Raw genomic sequence first — 18420 nt, 5'->3', positions numbered from 1 at the left:
GAGATCTACCAATCACACGCTGGCTTGTTGGGAAGTGGGAGGGAGAGAAAGGGAGGAGCCGCACATCTTGCTGGCCAATCAGAGGGAGGGTTTCGGAGGTGGGGCCAATCAGACGCGGGCTTGTTGGGAGGTGGGTCAGGCTGAAGTAGCAGAGCGCCGAGCAGAGTGTCAGGTGAAGGTGGGGGGGAACGAAAGTTGCGCGGAACGAAAGTTGCGCGGCCTCCGTGTCCCCACCCGAATCCTATTCAGTGCTGCGCTAAGGGACCAAGATGGCGGCGCCCAGCCCCGAGTCAGCCGGGGGGGGTCGGGGTCGGTCTCCCTCCGTTACCCCGCAGCAGATCCGGGATCTGATTGATGGAGGAATCGCTTGTGAGGGCAGCGGGCCTGAAGGGTGAGGGCCTGGAATGGGGGGAGGCGGATGGGGCTGGGGGGAGATGGTGGGGCCTACGGTATCGGGGGGAGGGGGGAAGAGATATAAAGGGACACCGGGAGGGATGAGGGGACACTGGGGGGGTTGGGCCTTGATATAGGGCGTTATAGGGGCTGTTATAGGGTATAGGAAGCGTTAAAGGGCACAGGAAGCATTAAAGGGGCAGTTATAGGGCATAGGATGCGATATGGGGGCAGTTATAGGGTATAGGATGCGTTAAAGGGGCAGTTATAGGGCATAGGATGCATTAAAGGGAATTGGAAGCGTGAAAAGGGGGCAGTTATAGGGTATAGGATGCGTTATAGGGCATAGGAAGCATATAAAGGGGTCAGTTATAGGGCATAGGATGCGTTAAAGGGGGCAGTTATAGGGCATAGAAAGAGTTAAAGGGGGCATAATAGTGCATAGGAAGTGTTAAAGGGGCAGTTATAGGGCATAGGAAGAGTTAAAAGGGGGCAGATATAGGGCATGGGATGCGTTAAATGGGGCATTATAGGGCATAGGAAGCGTTAAAGGGGCAGTTATAGGGCATAGGAAGCGTTAAATGGGGTATTATAGGGCATAGGAAGTGCTAAAGGGGGCAGTTATAGGGCATAGGATGCGTTATAGGGGGCAGTTATAGGGCATACGAAGCATTAAATGGGGCAGTTATCGGGCATAGGAAGAATTAAAGGGGCAGTTATAGGGCATAGGTTGCGTTATAGGGCATAGGAAGCATTAAAGGGGCAGTTATAGGGCATAGGAAGCGCTATAGGGCATGGGAAGCATTAAAGGGGGCGGTTATAGGGCATAGGAAGCATTAGTGGGGCAGTTATAGGGCATGGGAAGCGTTATAGGGCATAGGAAGCGTTAAAGGGGCAGTTATAGGGCATAGGAAGCATTAAATGGGGTATTATAGGGCATAGGAAGTGTGAAAGGGGGCAGTTATAGGGCATAGGAAGCATTAAAGGGGGCAGTTATAGGACATAGGAAGAATTAAAGGGGCAGTTATAGGGCATAGGTTGCGTTATAGGGCATAGGAAGCATTAAAGGGGCAGATATAGGGCATAGGAAGCGTTATAGGGCATGGGAAGCATTAAAGGGGGCAGTTATAGGGCATAGGATGCATTATAGGGCATAGAAGGCGTTACAGGAGCAGTTATAGGTCATAGGAAGTGTTAAAGGGGCTGTTATAGGGCATAGGAAGCGTTATGGGGCATAGGAATCATTAAAGGGGCAGTTATAGGGCATAGGAATCATTAAAGGGGCAGATATAGGGCATAGGAAGCGTTATAGGGCATGGGAAGCATTAAAGGGGGCGGTTATAGGGCATAGGAAGCATTAAAGGGGGCAGTTATAGGGCATAGGATGCGTTATAGGGCATAGGAAGCGTTACAGGAGCAGTTATAGGTCATATGAAGTGTTAAAGGGGCTGTTATAGGGCATAGGAAGCGTTATGGGGCATAGGAATCATTAAAGGGGCAGTTATAGGGCATAGGAAGCGTTATAGGGGGCATTATAGGGCATAGGATGCGTTATAGGGCATAGGAAGCATTAAAGGGGGCGGTTATAGGGCATAGGATGCATTATAGGGCATGGAAAGTGTATAAAGGGGTCAGTTATAGGGCATAGGATGCGTTAAAGGGGGCAGTTATAGGGCATAGAAAGAGTTAAAGGGGGCATTATAGTGCATAGGAAGTGTTAAAGAGGCAGTTATAGGGCATGGGAAGAGTTAAAAGGGGGCAGTTATAGGGCATAGGATGCGTTAAAGGGGGCAGTTATAGGGCATAGGAAGCACTAAAGGGGCAGTTATAGGGCATAGGAAGCATTAAATGGGCAGTTATAGGGCATAGGAAGCGATAAGGGGGCACTTATAAGGCATAGGAAGCATTAAAGAGGCAGATATAGGGCATAGGAAGCATTAAAGGGGGCAGTTATAGGACATAGGAAGAATTAAAGGGGCAGTTATAGGGCATAGGTTGCGTTATAGGGCATAGGAAGCATTAAAGGGGCAGATATAGGGCATAGGAAGCGTTATAGGGCATGGGAAGCATTAAAGGGGGCAGTTATAGGGCATAGGATGCATTATAGGGCATAGAAGGCGTTACAGGAGCAGTTATAGGTCATAGGAAGTGTTAAAGGGGCTGTTATAGGGCATAGGAAGCGTTATGGGGCATAGGAATCATTAAAGGGGCAGTTATAGGGCATAGGAATCATTAAAGGGGCAGATATAGGGCATAGGAAGCGTTATAGGGCATGGGAAGCATTAAAGGGGGCGGTTATAGGGCATAGGAAGCATTAAAGGGGGCAGTTATAGGGCATAGGATGCGTTATAGGGCATAGGAAGCGTTACAGGAGCAGTTATAGGTCATATGAAGTGTTAAAGGGGCTGTTATAGGGCATAGGAAGCGTTATGGGGCATAGGAATCATTAAAGGGGCAGTTATAGGGCATAGGAAGCGTTATAGGGGGCATTATAGGGCATAGGATGCGTTATAGGGCATAGGAAGCATTAAAGGGGGCGGTTATAGGGCATAGGATGCATTATAGGGCATGGAAAGTGTATAAAGGGGTCAGTTATAGGGCATAGGATGCGTTAAAGGGGGCAGTTATAGGGCATAGAAAGAGTTAAAGGGGGCATTATAGTGCATAGGAAGTGTTAAAGAGGCAGTTATAGGGCATGGGAAGAGTTAAAAGGGGGCAGTTATAGGGCATAGGATGCGTTAAAGGGGGCAGTTATAGGGCATAGGAAGCACTAAAGGGGCAGTTATAGGGCATAGGAAGCATTAAATGGGCAGTTATAGGGCATAGGAAGCGATAAGGGGGCACTTATAAGGCATAGGAAGCATTAAAGAGGCAGATATAGGGCATAGGAAGCGTTATAGGGCATGGGAAGCATTAAAGGGGGCGGTTATAGGGCATAGGAAGCATTAGTGGGGCAGTTATAGGGCATGGGAAGCATTATAGGGCATAGGAAGCATTAAAGGGGGCAGTTATAGGGCATAGGATGCGTTATAGGGGGCAGTTATAGGGCATAGGAAGTATTAAAGGGGCAGTTATAGGGCATGGGATGCGTTATAGGGGGCAGTTATAGGGCATAGGATGCATTATAGGGCATAGGAAGCATTACAGGAGCAGTTATAGGGCATAGGAAGCGTTATAGGGCATAGGAATCGTTAAAGGGGCAGTTATAGGGCATAGGAAGCGTTATAGGGCATAGGAAGCGTTATAGGGGGCATTATAGGGCATAGGATGCGTTATAGGGCATAGGAAGCATTAAAGGGGGCAGTTATAGGGCATAGGAAGCGTTATAGGGCATAGGAATCGTTAAAGGGGCAGTTATAGGGCATAGGAAGCGTTATAGGGGGCAGTTATAGGGCATAGGATGCGTTATAGGGCATGGAAAGTGTATAAAGGGGGCAGTTATAGGGCATAGGAAGCATTAAAGGGGCAGTTATAGGGCATAGGAAGCATTAAAGGGGGCAGTTATAGGGCATAGGATGCATTAAAGGGGGCAGTTATAGGGCATAGGATGTGTTAAAGGAGCTGTTATAGGGCATGGGAAGCGTTAAAGGGGGCAGTTATAGGGCATAGGAAGCTTTAAAGGGGCACTGGGGTGGGAGTAAATAGGTGTGCTAACAGTACTGGGGACGTTGAATGGGGTTTAGATGATGTTGGGCCTTATTGTAGGGAAGAATAAGGGGGAAATGAGACACTGAGAAGGTGCTGGGGAGGCAGTGATGAGCAATGGGAGGTTATAGGAGGGTAAAAGGGGCAAGCAAATGATCTGCCAAGATCTGAAATGAGTTGAGCTGTGCAGGAACCAGGACCCACAAATGAGTCCCACCATAGGGGCTCTGTGGGACACCAAGAGACAGACAGTGGGGGGGTTCTGGATGAGCACAGATGTTTCACTTGCTGACTCGTTGTTCCTTTCAGGAAGGACACGTCCGACTGGTCGGAATCAGCGAATGGATCTTTGCAAACCGATGCTCTCTCCTTGGAGTCAACAAGCAAAGAAGCTTATTTCAGCAGAGTAGAAACGTTCACTATATCCTTTCTGATGCTGAATTTCCAGCCACCCCTCCCTCCCTTGCTTTGCATCCCTGTAGTTTCCTCACAGGCTCCATCTTTTCTTCTTGGGATAAATCACCCCGTGAGGAATCCTTCCCAGGTCAGCCTGTATTTAATGAGGTTTTATCCTTAACATGAGCACCCGCTGAAGTGGGCAGGCAAACCCCACGAGCTGTCTCCCTTGGTCTGTGCCAAGTATGGATGGACCAACGTAGAATGTGACATGTTGAAGTGCTCCAGCTGCCAGGCCTTCCTCTGCGTCAGCTTGCAGCTCACCTTTGACTTCAACAAGTGTACGTATAACAAAGCTTCATTAAAACCCCTGCTCTCATTGTCAGGATGCTGGGTCTGCTGTTGTGATCCTCTGCTCTTTTATCTTGATGCAGGGCATTGAGTCCATACATTCAGGTGCTCATCTACTGTAATTTAATACATAAATCCCTTTACTGCCCTGCTTAAGCTCATTTTCTCTCTGCTGTAGGTTCCATCTCATCTACAAGACAGCAGAGGGTGCAACCCCAGTGTCTGACAAATGCAGTGCAGATCACACATAACTGGGAGCTGCTTTTCCTTTGGGCTCCCACTGAATATTGACGCCCTCTGTTTGTCCAGGCTATCTTTGTTAAATAAACCTTGGCCTAATTATTCTTGTTAGTAACCATGCTGCTGGTTTGGGAAGAGCCTAAAAATCAAGAGAGAGGAAAGAAGAGCCAACGTTTAAAAGAAACAATAATAATTAAGTCCTGAATGGGGTGAATAAATTAAATGCAGTATTCATTCGTTTGGGGGAAGTTTGAGCTTGATTTCCAGCTGTAATATGTCTCTTACAGCCCCAGAGAGAGGTCAGGGACTGGCAGCTACTCAAACAATCAGATAACTGGGAAGTTCCAAGCAGTCCCTGTGCTGGTGGCTGGCTTGAGCTGTGTCTGCTGCTTGCATACACCATAGCAGGCACCTCTGGTCCGTGCTTGCTGCTCCCAGAAGTAAGAGGGGATTTTATCTGCATGGCTGTGGTCAGGCTTAGTGTTGTGCAGATGATCCAACCTTGCTGGAGCCGCTGTTCCCTTTGGCAACATGGTTTCCTGCAGGGAGGCTGGAGGGGCAGGATGCTGCCAGTTCTTTTTAGTGGGGAGCTAAGAGCTTCAGGCTCTGCACGTTACAGCCTCAGGAACAGGAGGATCTCAGCTGCCGAGAGCACAGAATCTGCCTTCCTGTCTCCCTTGGTTTGCTTTTGCCAGCCCTTCCCTGAGGAGGTGGCTCAGCAGAGGTGTAGAAGTGAGTTTTGCCTTGCAGATAAGGAGCGCTGCGCGGAGCTGAAGAAATCCTTGTGCACCGCTCATGAGAAGTTCTGCTTCTGGCCAGACAGCCCCTGCCCAGGTTGGTCCTATAGAGCCCACGTAGTGCACAGCTTTGGGATTATTCCTTTGCTTTTCTCCCTTTCTGTTGTTGTTCTCCCTCCTTGTTGTACCTATGCATTCTCTCCAAGTACTCAGTGCCATAGAACTCCTCTTTTACCCATCACAAGGATGTTGAAACAGTGATATAGGGAAGGCTCTGAGCAGCTTCAGTAGGTAACTGAGCCCCAGATCTTGGGGCTGCCTCTCTACCTTCCTGTACCTTCTGGGCAGTTAAAATGCTGTTCAGGATATAACTGAGAGGAGATAGGGGAGGATAAATGACTTGGGATGCTCAAAGGGTGAAAGACTTCATCTTCACAATGATCTTTGGGGTCTTTTCTGATCTAAATGGTTCTGTGATTCAAAACTGTGCTGCACTAGGAAGGGTGATTGCAAAGGAGACTGCTCAGCTTTTCCTTTAACATCTGGAAGACTGTTATTAGAAGACGTTTGCTGGTCATTGCCTCTCTTTCTGTGGGATAACAAGGAAGGGGAAAGCTGGTGCCACAGCCTGTGTTTTCTTACACCAGATCGCTTTGCCCTGTTGCTGGTGGATGAGCCCAGAGCCCTTCTCCAGGACTTCCTGGAGCGTTTCCAGAGCCTGTGTCAGCTGGAGCTGCAGCTGCCCTCCCTCAGAGCAGAGGATATAAAAAACATGGTGAGTTTTTTTTTGGGGGGGAGTGGGGATATTTAAGTCCCTGGTGACAAAGCCAGACACCCCTATGTAAGCATATATTAATGTCTTCTCCTTGGCTTTCTACATGGATGATCTCTGCAGGGTGGCTTTTACCTGGCCTTTCTGAAAGCAATTTAAAAGGAGTTTGGAAGGGTTTCTGCTGTGTAAGCTCTTGGCCAGAGCTGGCACATCTGACTTGTGCCATCACAATGCTGTCAGTGGGAATAGGGCTGAAGCATTGGGCTCCTGCTCTGCACCTATGTTAGCAATGCAGGCTGCACAGCAAGAGTGATCTGGAGTCCTACAGGCTCCTGGTAGAGAGCTCCCATTCATTATTTCTAGGGGCTCTGGGGTACAGCAGCAGCCTGTGGGTCAACTTCTCTAATGAGTAGATGCAATCCTACATGAATCTGGAGCTGAGAGCTTGCATTTTCAGAGAGCAATAAGGGAGAGGCAGGAGCTAAAGCTTAGCATTCCTGCAGCCAGGAACAAGTGTGGGATTGCCTCTTTGCAGGGTCCTGGCCAGGCCTTGCTCTGCTGCAGCCAAGTCTGGCTCTCTGGGCACACTCCCTGGGCAACAGATGGCTCTCAGCAGTGAGGAGCTGCGGAGGATCCAGGGAACTCTTCATCCATTCAGCAGAAAGCACAGAGGAGTTCTGTGATCACCACTGCTGAGCTGTGAAAACCAAAGGGGTGAAGGGCTGAATGTGCTGAGCTCGTGCACCTCACCCCTGGGGTGGATGGAAATGGGGTCTCTCCATATATGTAACATGGTCTGTGGGTAGAAATGGGGTGTTTCATCAGACAGACTTGCCTGATGTGGGGTGAAAGACTTATCTGAAGGTAGGAAAAGCATTTATCTTTCACTCACTCTCACTTTTCTAACCAGAAACCATCTAGCACTCTTCTGTCCCTATGGGTTTTCTCATGCTCATTTTCCTGCTGCCAGCATTAGGAATCTGGAGGGCAGCACTGCTGTAAGAAAGGAGTTACGTGGCATCAAACAGGAGGCAGAATTCAGCCCTAAACTCCAAAACAGTCAAAGGAATTTGAGCTCTGCCTCTGATCTCCATCTCTGCTGCCTTTTTCTGCCCCACAGTCACTTACAGAGGAGAAGATCAGCCTGCTGCTCCAGCTGATCAAGGAGGAACTCGAGCAAAGGACCGAGGGAGAGAAACCACCAATGAAGTTTGCTTCAGAAGTCCTGCAGGTTCACATTCCTGCCTGTGTCCTGGCTCTATGCGGCTGGACCTGCAGGTCAGCACATGGGTGATGCCAAGGGTCTGTTCTTTTTGCCAGTGACACCTCTTAGGGACTGGAGGAATGGGAATGTGTCTCTTGTGATGTGTTTGCTGTCCCCTATTTCATAGTCTTTACTATCTTCAGCTGTTAAAATGGATGAGCCTACAGAAAACCCGACTCCTACCTATTCTAAAATAGATGTCTTTCCCTGAGACGTCAGGATCCGAAATGAGATCTCTGAGCTGTCAGTCACCCCATTCAATGGTGATTTGGATGTTGTAGCCCCTGAGGTGTCAGACTCGGGGTTGCTCTCATGGCTTGTCAGGCCTAAAGGAAAAGAGGGAAGTTTCATGACCCGAAGGTTTGTGCTTCCTATAGTGTGATGTGAGCAGAACAGCCGCGCTGTTTGTGCCTGAGGCATTTTGCTCTTACAGGAGAAGGGCTGAAGATGGGACAGTGATGTCTTGGGGCACTGATAGCTGAGCGTGCTGCTGATCTGTGGCAAACCACAGAATGGAAAGAAGTTGTTTTTAAATCAGTGCTACAGATGGGTTTTAATGTACTTCAGCACATCAGGCTACCAAGAGGGGAAAAAAAAAGGGACAAATACCTGCATCTGCTCCAAAAGTTGTGATTCTAGGGAAGAGTCCAACCTCATCCCAACCTTCTCCCATTCTTTGCCTCTGTCCCCATAGCGCTGTGTCCGGCTCTGTGCTCTCAGTCATCACCTGCTCTCGCTGCATGAGGAAGGTGGGACTGTGGGGTTTCCATCAGCTGGAATCTACAGGGTTGGAGCTGGACTCCTGGAGCCCAAACATGACAGCAGCTGGAGATCATGGCCCTCCTGTGCCCACATCTCCACGCAGGATGCTCACACGGAGCCAAGACGCGATTTCACCGGGCTCTGAGCAGGTATGGCATGGTCCTGATGTGGTTATTAGAGCATGCAGAAAAGAGACTCATCTCAGTTCTGCATCTCCGGCCATGGGTCATGTGTGTGGTGCTGCAGTTGCTGTAGGATGGCTGAGAAGACTTTGATTCCTTGTTGAAGCTGGGTGGCATCTTCCTGTTCCCTTCAGGCCAGAGGAATCATAGAATCCCATCCTGGCTGGGGCTGGAGTTACCTTGGTCCATTTGATTTCCACCCTGCCCTGCAGGTCCACCCAAGCTATGCCCAGCCCCATGTCAACATGGGTTTGGAGATCCCTAAGGAGAGGATCCCACAGTCCCTGTGCCACGGATTTGGCACCCACACTGTCTTCAAATGGAACCTCCTGGGCTCCAATTTGTGCCCAGTGCCTCTGGAACTGCACTGGGCACCATTTGAGGAAGCCTGGCTCTGTCTTCTTTGAGTCTTCTCTTTGAGTGTTTGGTGATATAAACCTGAGCCTCCTGTTCTCTGGGCTTAATGCTCCCAGCTCCCTCAGCCCTTCCTTGCAGGAGAGAGCCAATGAAGCTCATAACACTTCTTTGAACCCATTGCCAACTCATGTTCAGCTTGGTGTCCACCAGGACCCCAGATCCTTTCTTCCAGGCTTCCCAGCATGTCTTGTGTTTGGAGCTCCATTAACTACTTGTTCTTGTTCAGGAGAAGAGTCCCTCCCCATCCATCTCTCGCTTGAGGGCTTCAGATCCCCCCAGCAGCCCTATGGAGCGAGGGGCTGAGCTGGAGGCTGCCAGCCCCACACAGAGGAACCGCCCCATTACCCGCAGCATGGGGCAGGGGGACAATGTGGAGGTGCCATCCAGTCCCCTCCGCAGAACCAAGAGGCCACGGCTCTGCTCTCCCAGCAGCTCGGTGAGTGCTATGGGGATGGGCAGTGAGAGTCTGGGTGGGTTGGGGGGCAGATGTGGGCAAAATTTCCATCCATAGGATACTGTTGTCCTCATAGCGTGGATCTGGGTTGGGGTTTGGGCATGGAGAGGGTTTTGTTGTGTCATTGGAGTCTGTTTTAAACCATGCTGTCATTAGAGGTGCTTAAGGCCAGGCTGGATGGGGCTCTGGGTAACCTGATCTAGTGGGTGACAACCCTGTCCATGGCAGTGGAGTTGGAATGAGATGGTCTTTAAGGTCCCTTCCAACCCAAGCTATGCTATGATTTCTTTCACTGTCACTTTCTCCTACTGCTCAGGATACTTCTTCAAGGAGTTTCTTCGACCCCAGCTCCCAGCATCGTGACTGGTGTCCCTGGGTCAACACAGTGGAGACAGGAGAAGCTCCAGAGGATCCTGAGAAGGAGCCTGCAAAGGGAGAGCCAGGCTGGCAAGTGGTTCTGAGCACACTCCTTGCCAGCAGAAAGTGTGACCAAGTGCCTGAGACAGAGCGTGTGGTGAGCCTACAGTCCTGAACCCGAGCACTCGAGCACTGCTTGCTCCAGCTTTTCCCAAACCTGAAAGCCTATGGGGTGGATGAGGCACAGCAGACAGTGGATAGGATGAAATGTGTGCCTGCAGAGCCTCTGCTTCCCCTCTGTCTGTGCTGACAGCCTCTCAGCCAGGTCTCATCTGAGTACAGATCTGTCCAAGGGCTGCTATAAATAAGAGTGTTTCAGAGCAGCTCAATGCTGCCTGAGATCCAGTTTCGTTTTGCATCCCAGCTGAGGATGTGACCTCTGGGTCTTGCTCTCCGCAGCCCCTGGCCTGTTGGAGTGGTGGCTTTGCTGAGCCACCAAACTGAACCTGTATAGCCAAACTGAGGCTATAACCCACTCTGAGTGGGTGGCAGTCACCCTCTCCAGGGCCCCATTATCTTCTCTGAGTGCTCCTACCTTCTCCCTTCCACTCTGCTTGGGGCTGAGCTGCAGGGAGTGCTGGAGCAGTCCCCCTTCATCATTTATCTCAGGCATTTGGTATGAGTTGTGACCTCAAAGGGGCTGGTCTCTTACCATTTTTGTGCTGGTGAGTAGCCCAGAACAGGGAAGAACTGTATCTAACTGGTTTGTTGATATCCAAAAAGAATATTTCCATGTGGCTTTTCAGGGGGGCAGTGGGGTTTCTCCTTGCATGCTTTGGTAGTGGGTACCTGGAGCTGGAGGGGGGATCCTTATGTTGGCTGTCTGTGGGTCCCTTTGCATTGCTTTGACCTGTGTTGCTTTGCTCCCTTCTCCTGCAGAGCCTCTCAGTGAAATCCTGCAAAGTGTTCCGCATTTTCCGCCAGTGGGAGAGCATCAATCCTTCCTGAACGGGCTGCAGCCTCCAGGAACAGCAGCCTTGCAAGCAGTGTGGGCCGTTGTGTTGATCCAGCATGGTTCTGCTTCACAGCTGTGTGCTGCAAAGGCTACGGGCCACCCCAGTGCCAAACTGGGATGGGGAACCCTCCATCCCCAGCTGCCTTCCAGGAAGCTTTTCTTCTCATAGATTGCTGCTGGAGGCTTTGGACTCCCTCCTTCTCTCTCCCCATAGGGTTTCAGCAGCTCTGTTTGGAGCCAGGGGGGTGAGACGTGGTCACCTGGTAAGGGTGACATCTTGTCTGGCTGTGAACCCGCCACCAGCAGCACAGCAAAGTGATGCCAGGTGGGAATAAACATTTCACTTTTATTTCTTACAGTTGTTACAAACCCCCTTTCTCCTGGGGCAGGGGCAGCTGCCCCAAAAGTGGATTCGATTGAAGCATCTGGGGTGTGTTTCCAACCTGCTAAGAGCAGATAGGAACCAGGGATGCTCTGTTCTGGGCTGATAAGTCAGTTAAGGAGGCTGGGACACAGCCAAAAACCCAAAGCTTGGGGCTTCGGTGCTCATCAGCCCCACTGAAAGGGGGAGAAGAAGAAGCCAAGGAAGGAAACCTCAATCTGTCATCTCCGTCCTTTAAGGATGATAAGGATAAAGCTTTGGGGAGGGCTCAGGCCCCACAGCCATTCCCCCCTTCCCATCTATTGCTGCAGGTGTGCTGCTGTCAAAGCATGGGTGAACACACAGGGAAATGCCATTGCTGTTTAGCAGAGCAAAGGTGTTCTCTTATCCCTTTTGGGGGGCAGAGGTGTGTTTTTTGGGGTTATTTTATGGCTATTGAGGCTATTGAGCCTTCAGCCATAACGATGCCCCACATCTCAGCTCACATTGAAACCCCTCCATTCCTCCCTATATTCTGCCCTCTGTGGCTCAATCAGGATGTGGGTTCTGTGATGGATGTGACCTTTTAGGGCAGCAAAACAGCCTCTAACCCCAAACTTTGGGCTGAGATTCCTTCTTTGCAGGTACACGTTGAGGTTCCTCACTTGTGTGTTGACTCAAGAGGACTGAGCTGCTGGTGTAAATACAGGATGATGGCAGGTTAAAGAATGCAGGATGTCCACCCTGGGGCGTGGAAGCACATTTAAATATCCTTTAAAATCACTGTCACACGCTTTATTGTCACCTATTGTCACCTGCCCCATCCGGTTGGGTGAACAACAAGCACGGGGTGACGCTTCAGCTGCGTCACACAGGAAACAAATGGTGACACTTCAACCTTCATTGACAACCCCGTGGGGTTCTTTTATTGGGGCGTTTTCCTCATTGACAACCCCTTTTTTTGGGGCGTTTTGCGGCGATTTTGGGTCCTTCCTCCTAAAGACCTCACTGGGGACCTCGCATTGAGCCCCCACACACACACTACAACTCCAACCCTATGACGCATCCCTCATTGACACAACCCCTTTTCTTGGGGCGCTTTTACTCATTGACACAACCCCTTTTTTTGGGGCTTTTTGAGGCGATTTTGGGTCCCTCCTCCTACCATCCCCAACGGGGTCTCAAACCCGCGACCTCGCATTGAGCCCCCACACACTACAACCCTATGACACATCCCTCATTGACACAACCCCTTTTATTGGGGCATTTTCCTCATTGACAACCCCTTTTTTTGGGGCGTTTTGCGGCGATTTTGGGTCCCTCCTCCTAAAGTCCCCACCGGGGTCTCGAACCCGCGATCTCATGTTGAGCCCCCACACACTACAACTCCAACCCTATGACACATCCCTCATTGACACAACCCCTTTTATTGGGGCATTTTCCTCATTGACAACCCCTTTTATTGGGGCGTTTTACGGTGATTTTGGGTCTCTCCTCCTGAAGTCCCCACCAGGGTCTTGAACACTTGAGCCCCCACACACTACAACTCCAACCCTATGACACAACCCTCATTGACACAACCCCTTTTACTGGGGTGTTTGACAACCCCATTTTTGGGGCGTTTTGCGGCGATTTTGGGTTCTTCCTCCTAAAGTCCCCACCGGGGTCTCGAACCCGCGACCTCTCATCGATCCCCCCCCCCCCACACACACACACTACAACTCCACTCACCCCCCGCGCTTGGGCGGGGCTTAAAGAACTCCTCCTCCTTTCGACCAATCGCAACGCGGCTAGGCTGTGACGTCACCCCGCAGTGACGTCAGAGGGCCAGAGTGAGGCTCCGGCAGAGCGGCCGCGCCGTCACCACAGGAGGGAGAGGGCGGAGGAGGAGGAGGAAGAAGAGGAGGAGGAGGAGGCGACAACAAAACGACGACAAGCTATTACAGAAAAGGGGGGTCCATAACGGCTCCCCCACCATCTCCATTCACTCCACAGCTGCTCTTGAGGGTATAGAGGAGGAGACAACGCTGACAGCCCGCCCGGAGCATCGGGGGCGGCCGCGACCACCATGTCCTCCCCCAGCCCGGGCAAGAGGCGGATGGACACCGACGTGGTTAAGCTGTATCCTTCATTATTAACCTTCATTCCTTACCTCCATCTGTTAGAATGTGGGTTTGGGCCTTTTAAATGGGGTTGGGACCCCCCCTCTGTTGTGCCCCCCCCCCCCCCCCTTAGTCCCTTTGTGAGGCCTCAGGCTTAGGCCTCCCCCTTAGGAGACCCTCCCCACCTCTCCTATATCTTTATTATGGAGCCAAACCCCCCCATATTCCATAGAGAGCTGAAGGCCTCACCCCCCCTCTCTCCCAACCCCCCCCCCCATCCACCTCAAGCTTCAATCCTTCCTATTATTTTAATGGGGGGGGGGGTTCCACCTTTAGATCTATCACTGCCCCCCCCCCCCCCCCCTTCCCCACTCCTGGACCCCACTTTCTGCTCCCTCCCATATTTCTATGGGATATTTGTCATATATTCCCACCTTTAAGGCCTGCCCCCCCCCCCCCTTCCCCTTGGTATCAACCCCTCCCCATATACCGCCCCATGTTAACACCCCCCCCCCCCCACAACCCTCCCAGCAGAAAACATCCCTCAAATCCAACCTTATTACCCCCCCCCCCCCGTCTCCCTCTGAATCTACATCTTAAGGCTTTAATTTGATTTATTTCTATATATTTTAAGCAGGGCCCTGAATTGGAGCCCCTTAAACGCCTCTATTTGGGGTGTAGGGTGGTTGGGGGGGGGGCACCTCAAAGTGCTGTTTATGTAACACCCCACATTGGGTTCAAGCTTTATTTCAAACCCCCCCCCCTTCCTCCTTTCCGTGATAGATCTGTTTATATTTCTCCTCCAACCGTTCCATGTTTATATTCTACCCCCCCCACCCCTTCACCCATCCGTCTTCCTCTTTATTTTCCTCCTTTATAGAGAGGTGAATCCTTTCCACGTCGATAAATAACGTTGGGGGATCGCTACGGGATCCCTTTCATCTTATTTCATCCCTCAAAGTGGAGGGGTTATGGGGGTAGATATGGAGGGGGGGGGGGCTCATAGAAACCAACACTGGCCCTAATGTTTTCCAGCTCACTTTCTCCTCAATACCACGAAGGGTCTGATTGAGTTTCCAGCCAGATAAACAAACTTGCTTGGATTTTTGGATTATTTTTAGTGGCTTTTAGAAGGAAGGAGGGGGGGGTATAAAGGGGGGGGGGGGGGGGAATGGGAGGAGCTCAGCTCCCGTTTGTGGCTTATCGAAGGGAAACTTCTGTTGACGTTCCTCGTGTGCCTTCGCTCTCTCTCCCCCTCGGCCTCTCTCTCTCTCGCTTGTGTTTTCGCCTTGTTTTGAAAGCAGATAGGAAATGACTCGCGATCATGGTTGAATCGCAGCTATTTTTAACCGTGGATCTGTGTGTTGGGGGGGGGGGGGGGGGGTTTAAAGTTACACACATGTCATTCTCTGCCCGATGCAAATTGCCATCGGTGCTTAATCGTGTTGGAAAGGGTGGGGGGGGTCGGTGATTCCAGCTGTTTGATGGTGGGGGAAGTGTCTTCCTTCCAGGCCCAACCTGCTCTCCTTTCCCCTCCCCCCCCCATGTTCCTTTTCTATTTTATTTTTTTTTTAATATTCCTGTTTTTGTTCCTATTGGAGCCAAATAGACAAAGGGGAGCTCTTCCTAAGTGCTTCTCTATTCTCCGTATCCCTAAAGTCAGAGGGGGGGGGGATGAAAAGACCCCAGATCTTAACCCCCCCTGCCCCCCCCTTTCCCCTCACCCCCCATTACAAAACGCTGCCTGCTTTCTTCTCTCCTCCTCGCCCCCCATCGACAAAAGGACCCCAAAGGGTTCTTAAAACAGCAGAGATCTCTAATGGTGGGGGGGGTTGGAGCAGACAACAAACTTAGGAAGTTGGATGTGTCAGATGACTGCTCACCGCTCCTCCCTCCCCTCCTCTCCCTCCCTCCCTCCCTATGGCCCTTTTTTTGTCTCTTTGACTCGCCCTGCCTGCCAGGGTGAGCTCAGCTCTCCTGGGCCTCAGATCTCAATGTAATTCCCTTCGGTTTACGCTTTAGGGTTGGAAGCCAGAGACCCGACAGCTCGGATGGTTTTGGTGGTGACCAAATGAGAGAGGACTCCTCTGAAGGAATGCGCTCCTCCCTGAGGCTCCAGGGTGTTGTTGTCATGGTGGTTTCCTCCCCCCCCCCGCCACCTTTTTGCTATCATTTTAATTACAGTTTCCCTCCCCAACCTCTTTATTTTTAATACAATCGTGGCATAGATTTAGGATTTACAACCCTTTACCTTTAGGATCAGGGATGGTGTTATTGCTCAGCCCCCCCCTTATACTCTGACAGGTTCAGGAGCCGAGTGGGCTCCTTTTATGCTTCCCATTCTCAATCCCAACACGTCCGTGTCCTTTTGTGGCTGCTTCTTTGTGAGCTCTGTAGGGTGGAGGTGGAGGGGGGAGGTAAGCAGAGCTGCGTGTGTGTTAATGTGCCGAACCGATGTTTAATAACCGCCTGGCTGATGATGATGATGATGCTGATGTGCTGAAACTCTGAGTCACTTCATTGTTTCTCTCCTGGTCGTGCAAACACCGAGGATGTGGTATCTGTGCTGCATTCCCCTATTATAGGGGGAGCTGCAGACCCCGTTGTTTTGTCCCTCAGACTTTTTGGGATGACAGAGTGGGGGGCATTGCCCACTCCCCCCCCCCCCCCCCCCCCACCTGCAATGTGGCTTTATCACTTTCAGGATCCCACCCATCCCATTGGAGCTCTGCATCCTTTCCATATATACCCCATAAGATTTTAGGGCCTTGGAGCTTTGCATCCTTTCCAGATACCCCATAGGATTTTGAGGCCTTGCCTTGCCCCCTTGTTTTGGGGGTGAGCTGTTGTGTTCAGAGCCCTTTTCACAAGCAAGAGGCCTCGGGCAGAGCTCACAACTCCACTCATTGGCTGCTCTGTTACTACCCGGAAACCAGGGCCGGGGCGGAGCGAGCCGACAGCTGATGGGGAGCTTTGACCCTATAGCTTTACCTGGAGTGGGGGGCACAGCTGGGGGTCCCTAAGCCCACCACAGGGCAACCAGGGCCTGCTATCCCCGTTCTGATCTGTGGTTTATTGTTCCTTGAGTTGGCTTCGCTGCAGCCTCCCCTTGGATGGGAGTTTATTCCACACTGCTTTTATTTTGCTCCTTTTGGAAGGTTTGAGCTCTGTTTTTAAGCATTTGGAATCTGTTGTTAGCAAGGGGGGGGGGGGAGTGCTGCCTCATTTTGTGCATGGAAGGGATTCTAAACAGTGTCTAACTTTGCTCAGATCTCCCCTTTCTGTGCTGTTTGTGGGGCTGAACGTTGTCACATGCATTAAAACTGTTGGGGAGGGCGATACATGGACTCTGCTCGAGGGGGGAATGAGAGCACAAAGCTCCTCATTTACCTGCCCAGCCTTTTGTAATCTCAAAACCTCACTGTTTGCCCCCACTGGGATCGACTGAGGCGAAGGGTAGGGAGGCAGTTTACATTGGGCTGAATTCTTTTTCTTCTGCTCGTTATGGGCTTACGCCGCACTTATCGCCCGACTTGAACCCCTTCCAGGCTGCGTTGAGCAATAGGGCCATCACGTGTCGTTGTTCTCTTGGCCTGTCCCCAAGGGAAGAGCATGTGCACTGGAATGTCTTGTTTTGGTAGGGTTCAGAGCTTGGTTTTCTGTTGGGTTTGTTGTTATTGTTGTTCTTTTTTTTCCCTTCCCCCTTTATGGAGAGTTCTGGAAACTTTTACAAGTGGGAACATAAATGGCAAAGCTGCTTTTTTTTTGCTCTACTTCTGGGGTTTTGCTTTAATGAGATCTCAGGGGATGAGGGTAACAGTGGTGGTGCTTCAGAATGCACCAAGATCGTATGAGAGTAATAGTGGTGGTGCTTCAGAATGTACCAAGATCACAGAGTCATGGATGGGCATCGTATTAATCATATAGAAGCTTGCCATGGTTCTGTTTCAGGACCCAAAGCCCCACTGAAATGCAGGCACAGGTTCTGCTGTATAAACAAAGCACACTGCTATTGGGAGAACAATCACTGTGCCTTCCATTATTGGAGCTTAACATCAACATATTGACAAGAGGAGAGGCAAAAACCTTTGCTCCTAAATACCAGCTTTTAGGGCATCATCTTGGTGCTTTTCAAGCCTTATTTAAATCCAGAAGGCACCACAAAGTCTTTGTATCTCTCTGCATGTGGGTAATTTTAACTATTTCTGGGTCGATTTCAGTGCTCTGAATTGCAGAGCAGCCCTCATCGTGCTTGTAGTACCCAGTTCTTAAACATCAGATGACTAAATGCTGATTAAACAAATCTCGGAGGCTGTTTTCTTTGTAGTAACAGTTTAAAATCCTGCATCGACTCTTTTTTTTGGTAGCAAAACTGATGCCTTGTGTTGCAAAATGGTGCCTCAGGAGGCAAGCTTGATATTTCCTTATCTGTTCTATGGAGGGACGCTGTGCTCTGGGTAAACTTGGCTCTTTAGCAGGTGATTGCTTTGAAGTGACATCACGACTTCTGTTACATCCCTGCAAGATTTAGAAGCTCTGATTGCCCTCCTGCGTGCTCAGCACCAGCACCAACTTGTAGCATGGCTGTGCATTGCACTACAGCCCTGTTCAAATCCCAGTACGTTGGATTAACCAGAAGATTTCATTTCTCAGCCCCAATATCACACCTCATCTCTGTGTAAGTAGAGCCTGCGGTTTGGCTTAGTGCTGGCATTGAAGTTATGATGTTTTGTTGTTGCGAGGATTTGCTTTCCAGGTTCTTTGTAACCTCTTGTTTTTAGGAGAACGTGGATCAGTTTTTGCTTCACGTCGCTGTATTGCCTTGTTCTGTGCTCACCTGGAAGCCTGCAGGGTTTGCACTGCCTTGACAGTGCTTGCAGTTCATCCTTCAGTGCTCCAGGTTTGCTGTGGCAATGGGAATCCCTCTCCCCTGCTTTGTGGGGTGGATCATAAGGTCTGCATAATTATGCCC

The 18420-nt window shown here is 50.5% G+C and overlaps 2 protein-coding genes across 3 annotated transcripts in view; both read left to right on the top strand.

Annotated features, from left to right (window-relative positions):
• The first annotated feature begins 260 nt into the window (after window positions 1–260).
• ZC3HC1 (zinc finger C3HC-type containing 1) lies at window positions 261–15649 on the top strand. 2 transcript variants are annotated; one of them, XM_015856143.3, is made up of 10 exons: window positions 261–391; window positions 4348–4459; window positions 4625–4775; window positions 5776–5859; window positions 6410–6537; window positions 7655–7812; window positions 8493–8709; window positions 9386–9595; window positions 9930–10127; window positions 10910–11341. In XM_015856143.3, the coding sequence occupies exons 1-10, from the start codon at window positions 270–272 to the stop codon at window positions 10976–10978; spliced, it is 1449 nt and encodes a 482-aa protein (XP_015711629.2). In that variant the 5' UTR covers window positions 261–269; the 3' UTR covers window positions 10979–11341. The 2 variants fall into 2 exon arrangements, 1 of the variants encoding a protein (XP_015711629.2); XR_014932760.1 differs by lacking the exons at window positions 261–391; window positions 4348–4459 and adding exons at window positions 11991–14775; window positions 15471–15649 and having other exon boundaries at window positions 4592–4775; window positions 10910–11310.
• Window positions 14830–18420, top strand: part of UBE2H (ubiquitin conjugating enzyme E2 H) — a 37746-nt gene continuing 34155 nt past the window's right edge. The window contains exon 1 of the mRNA XM_085511484.1: window positions 14830–18126. The gene's annotated coding sequence lies outside the window, so the exon portion shown is untranslated. The remainder of the gene's footprint in view (window positions 18127–18420) is intronic.

The sequence above is a fragment of the Coturnix japonica genome, chromosome 1 (assembly GCF_054131305.1).
Source record: "Coturnix japonica strain WE chromosome 1, WE-NBRP24, whole genome shotgun sequence".
In the NCBI taxonomy this organism is placed as follows: Eukaryota; Metazoa; Chordata; class Aves; order Galliformes; family Phasianidae; genus Coturnix; species Coturnix japonica.
The sequence above is the reverse complement of the archived record's forward strand: the minus strand, read 5'-3'. Positions and strand labels throughout refer to the sequence as shown.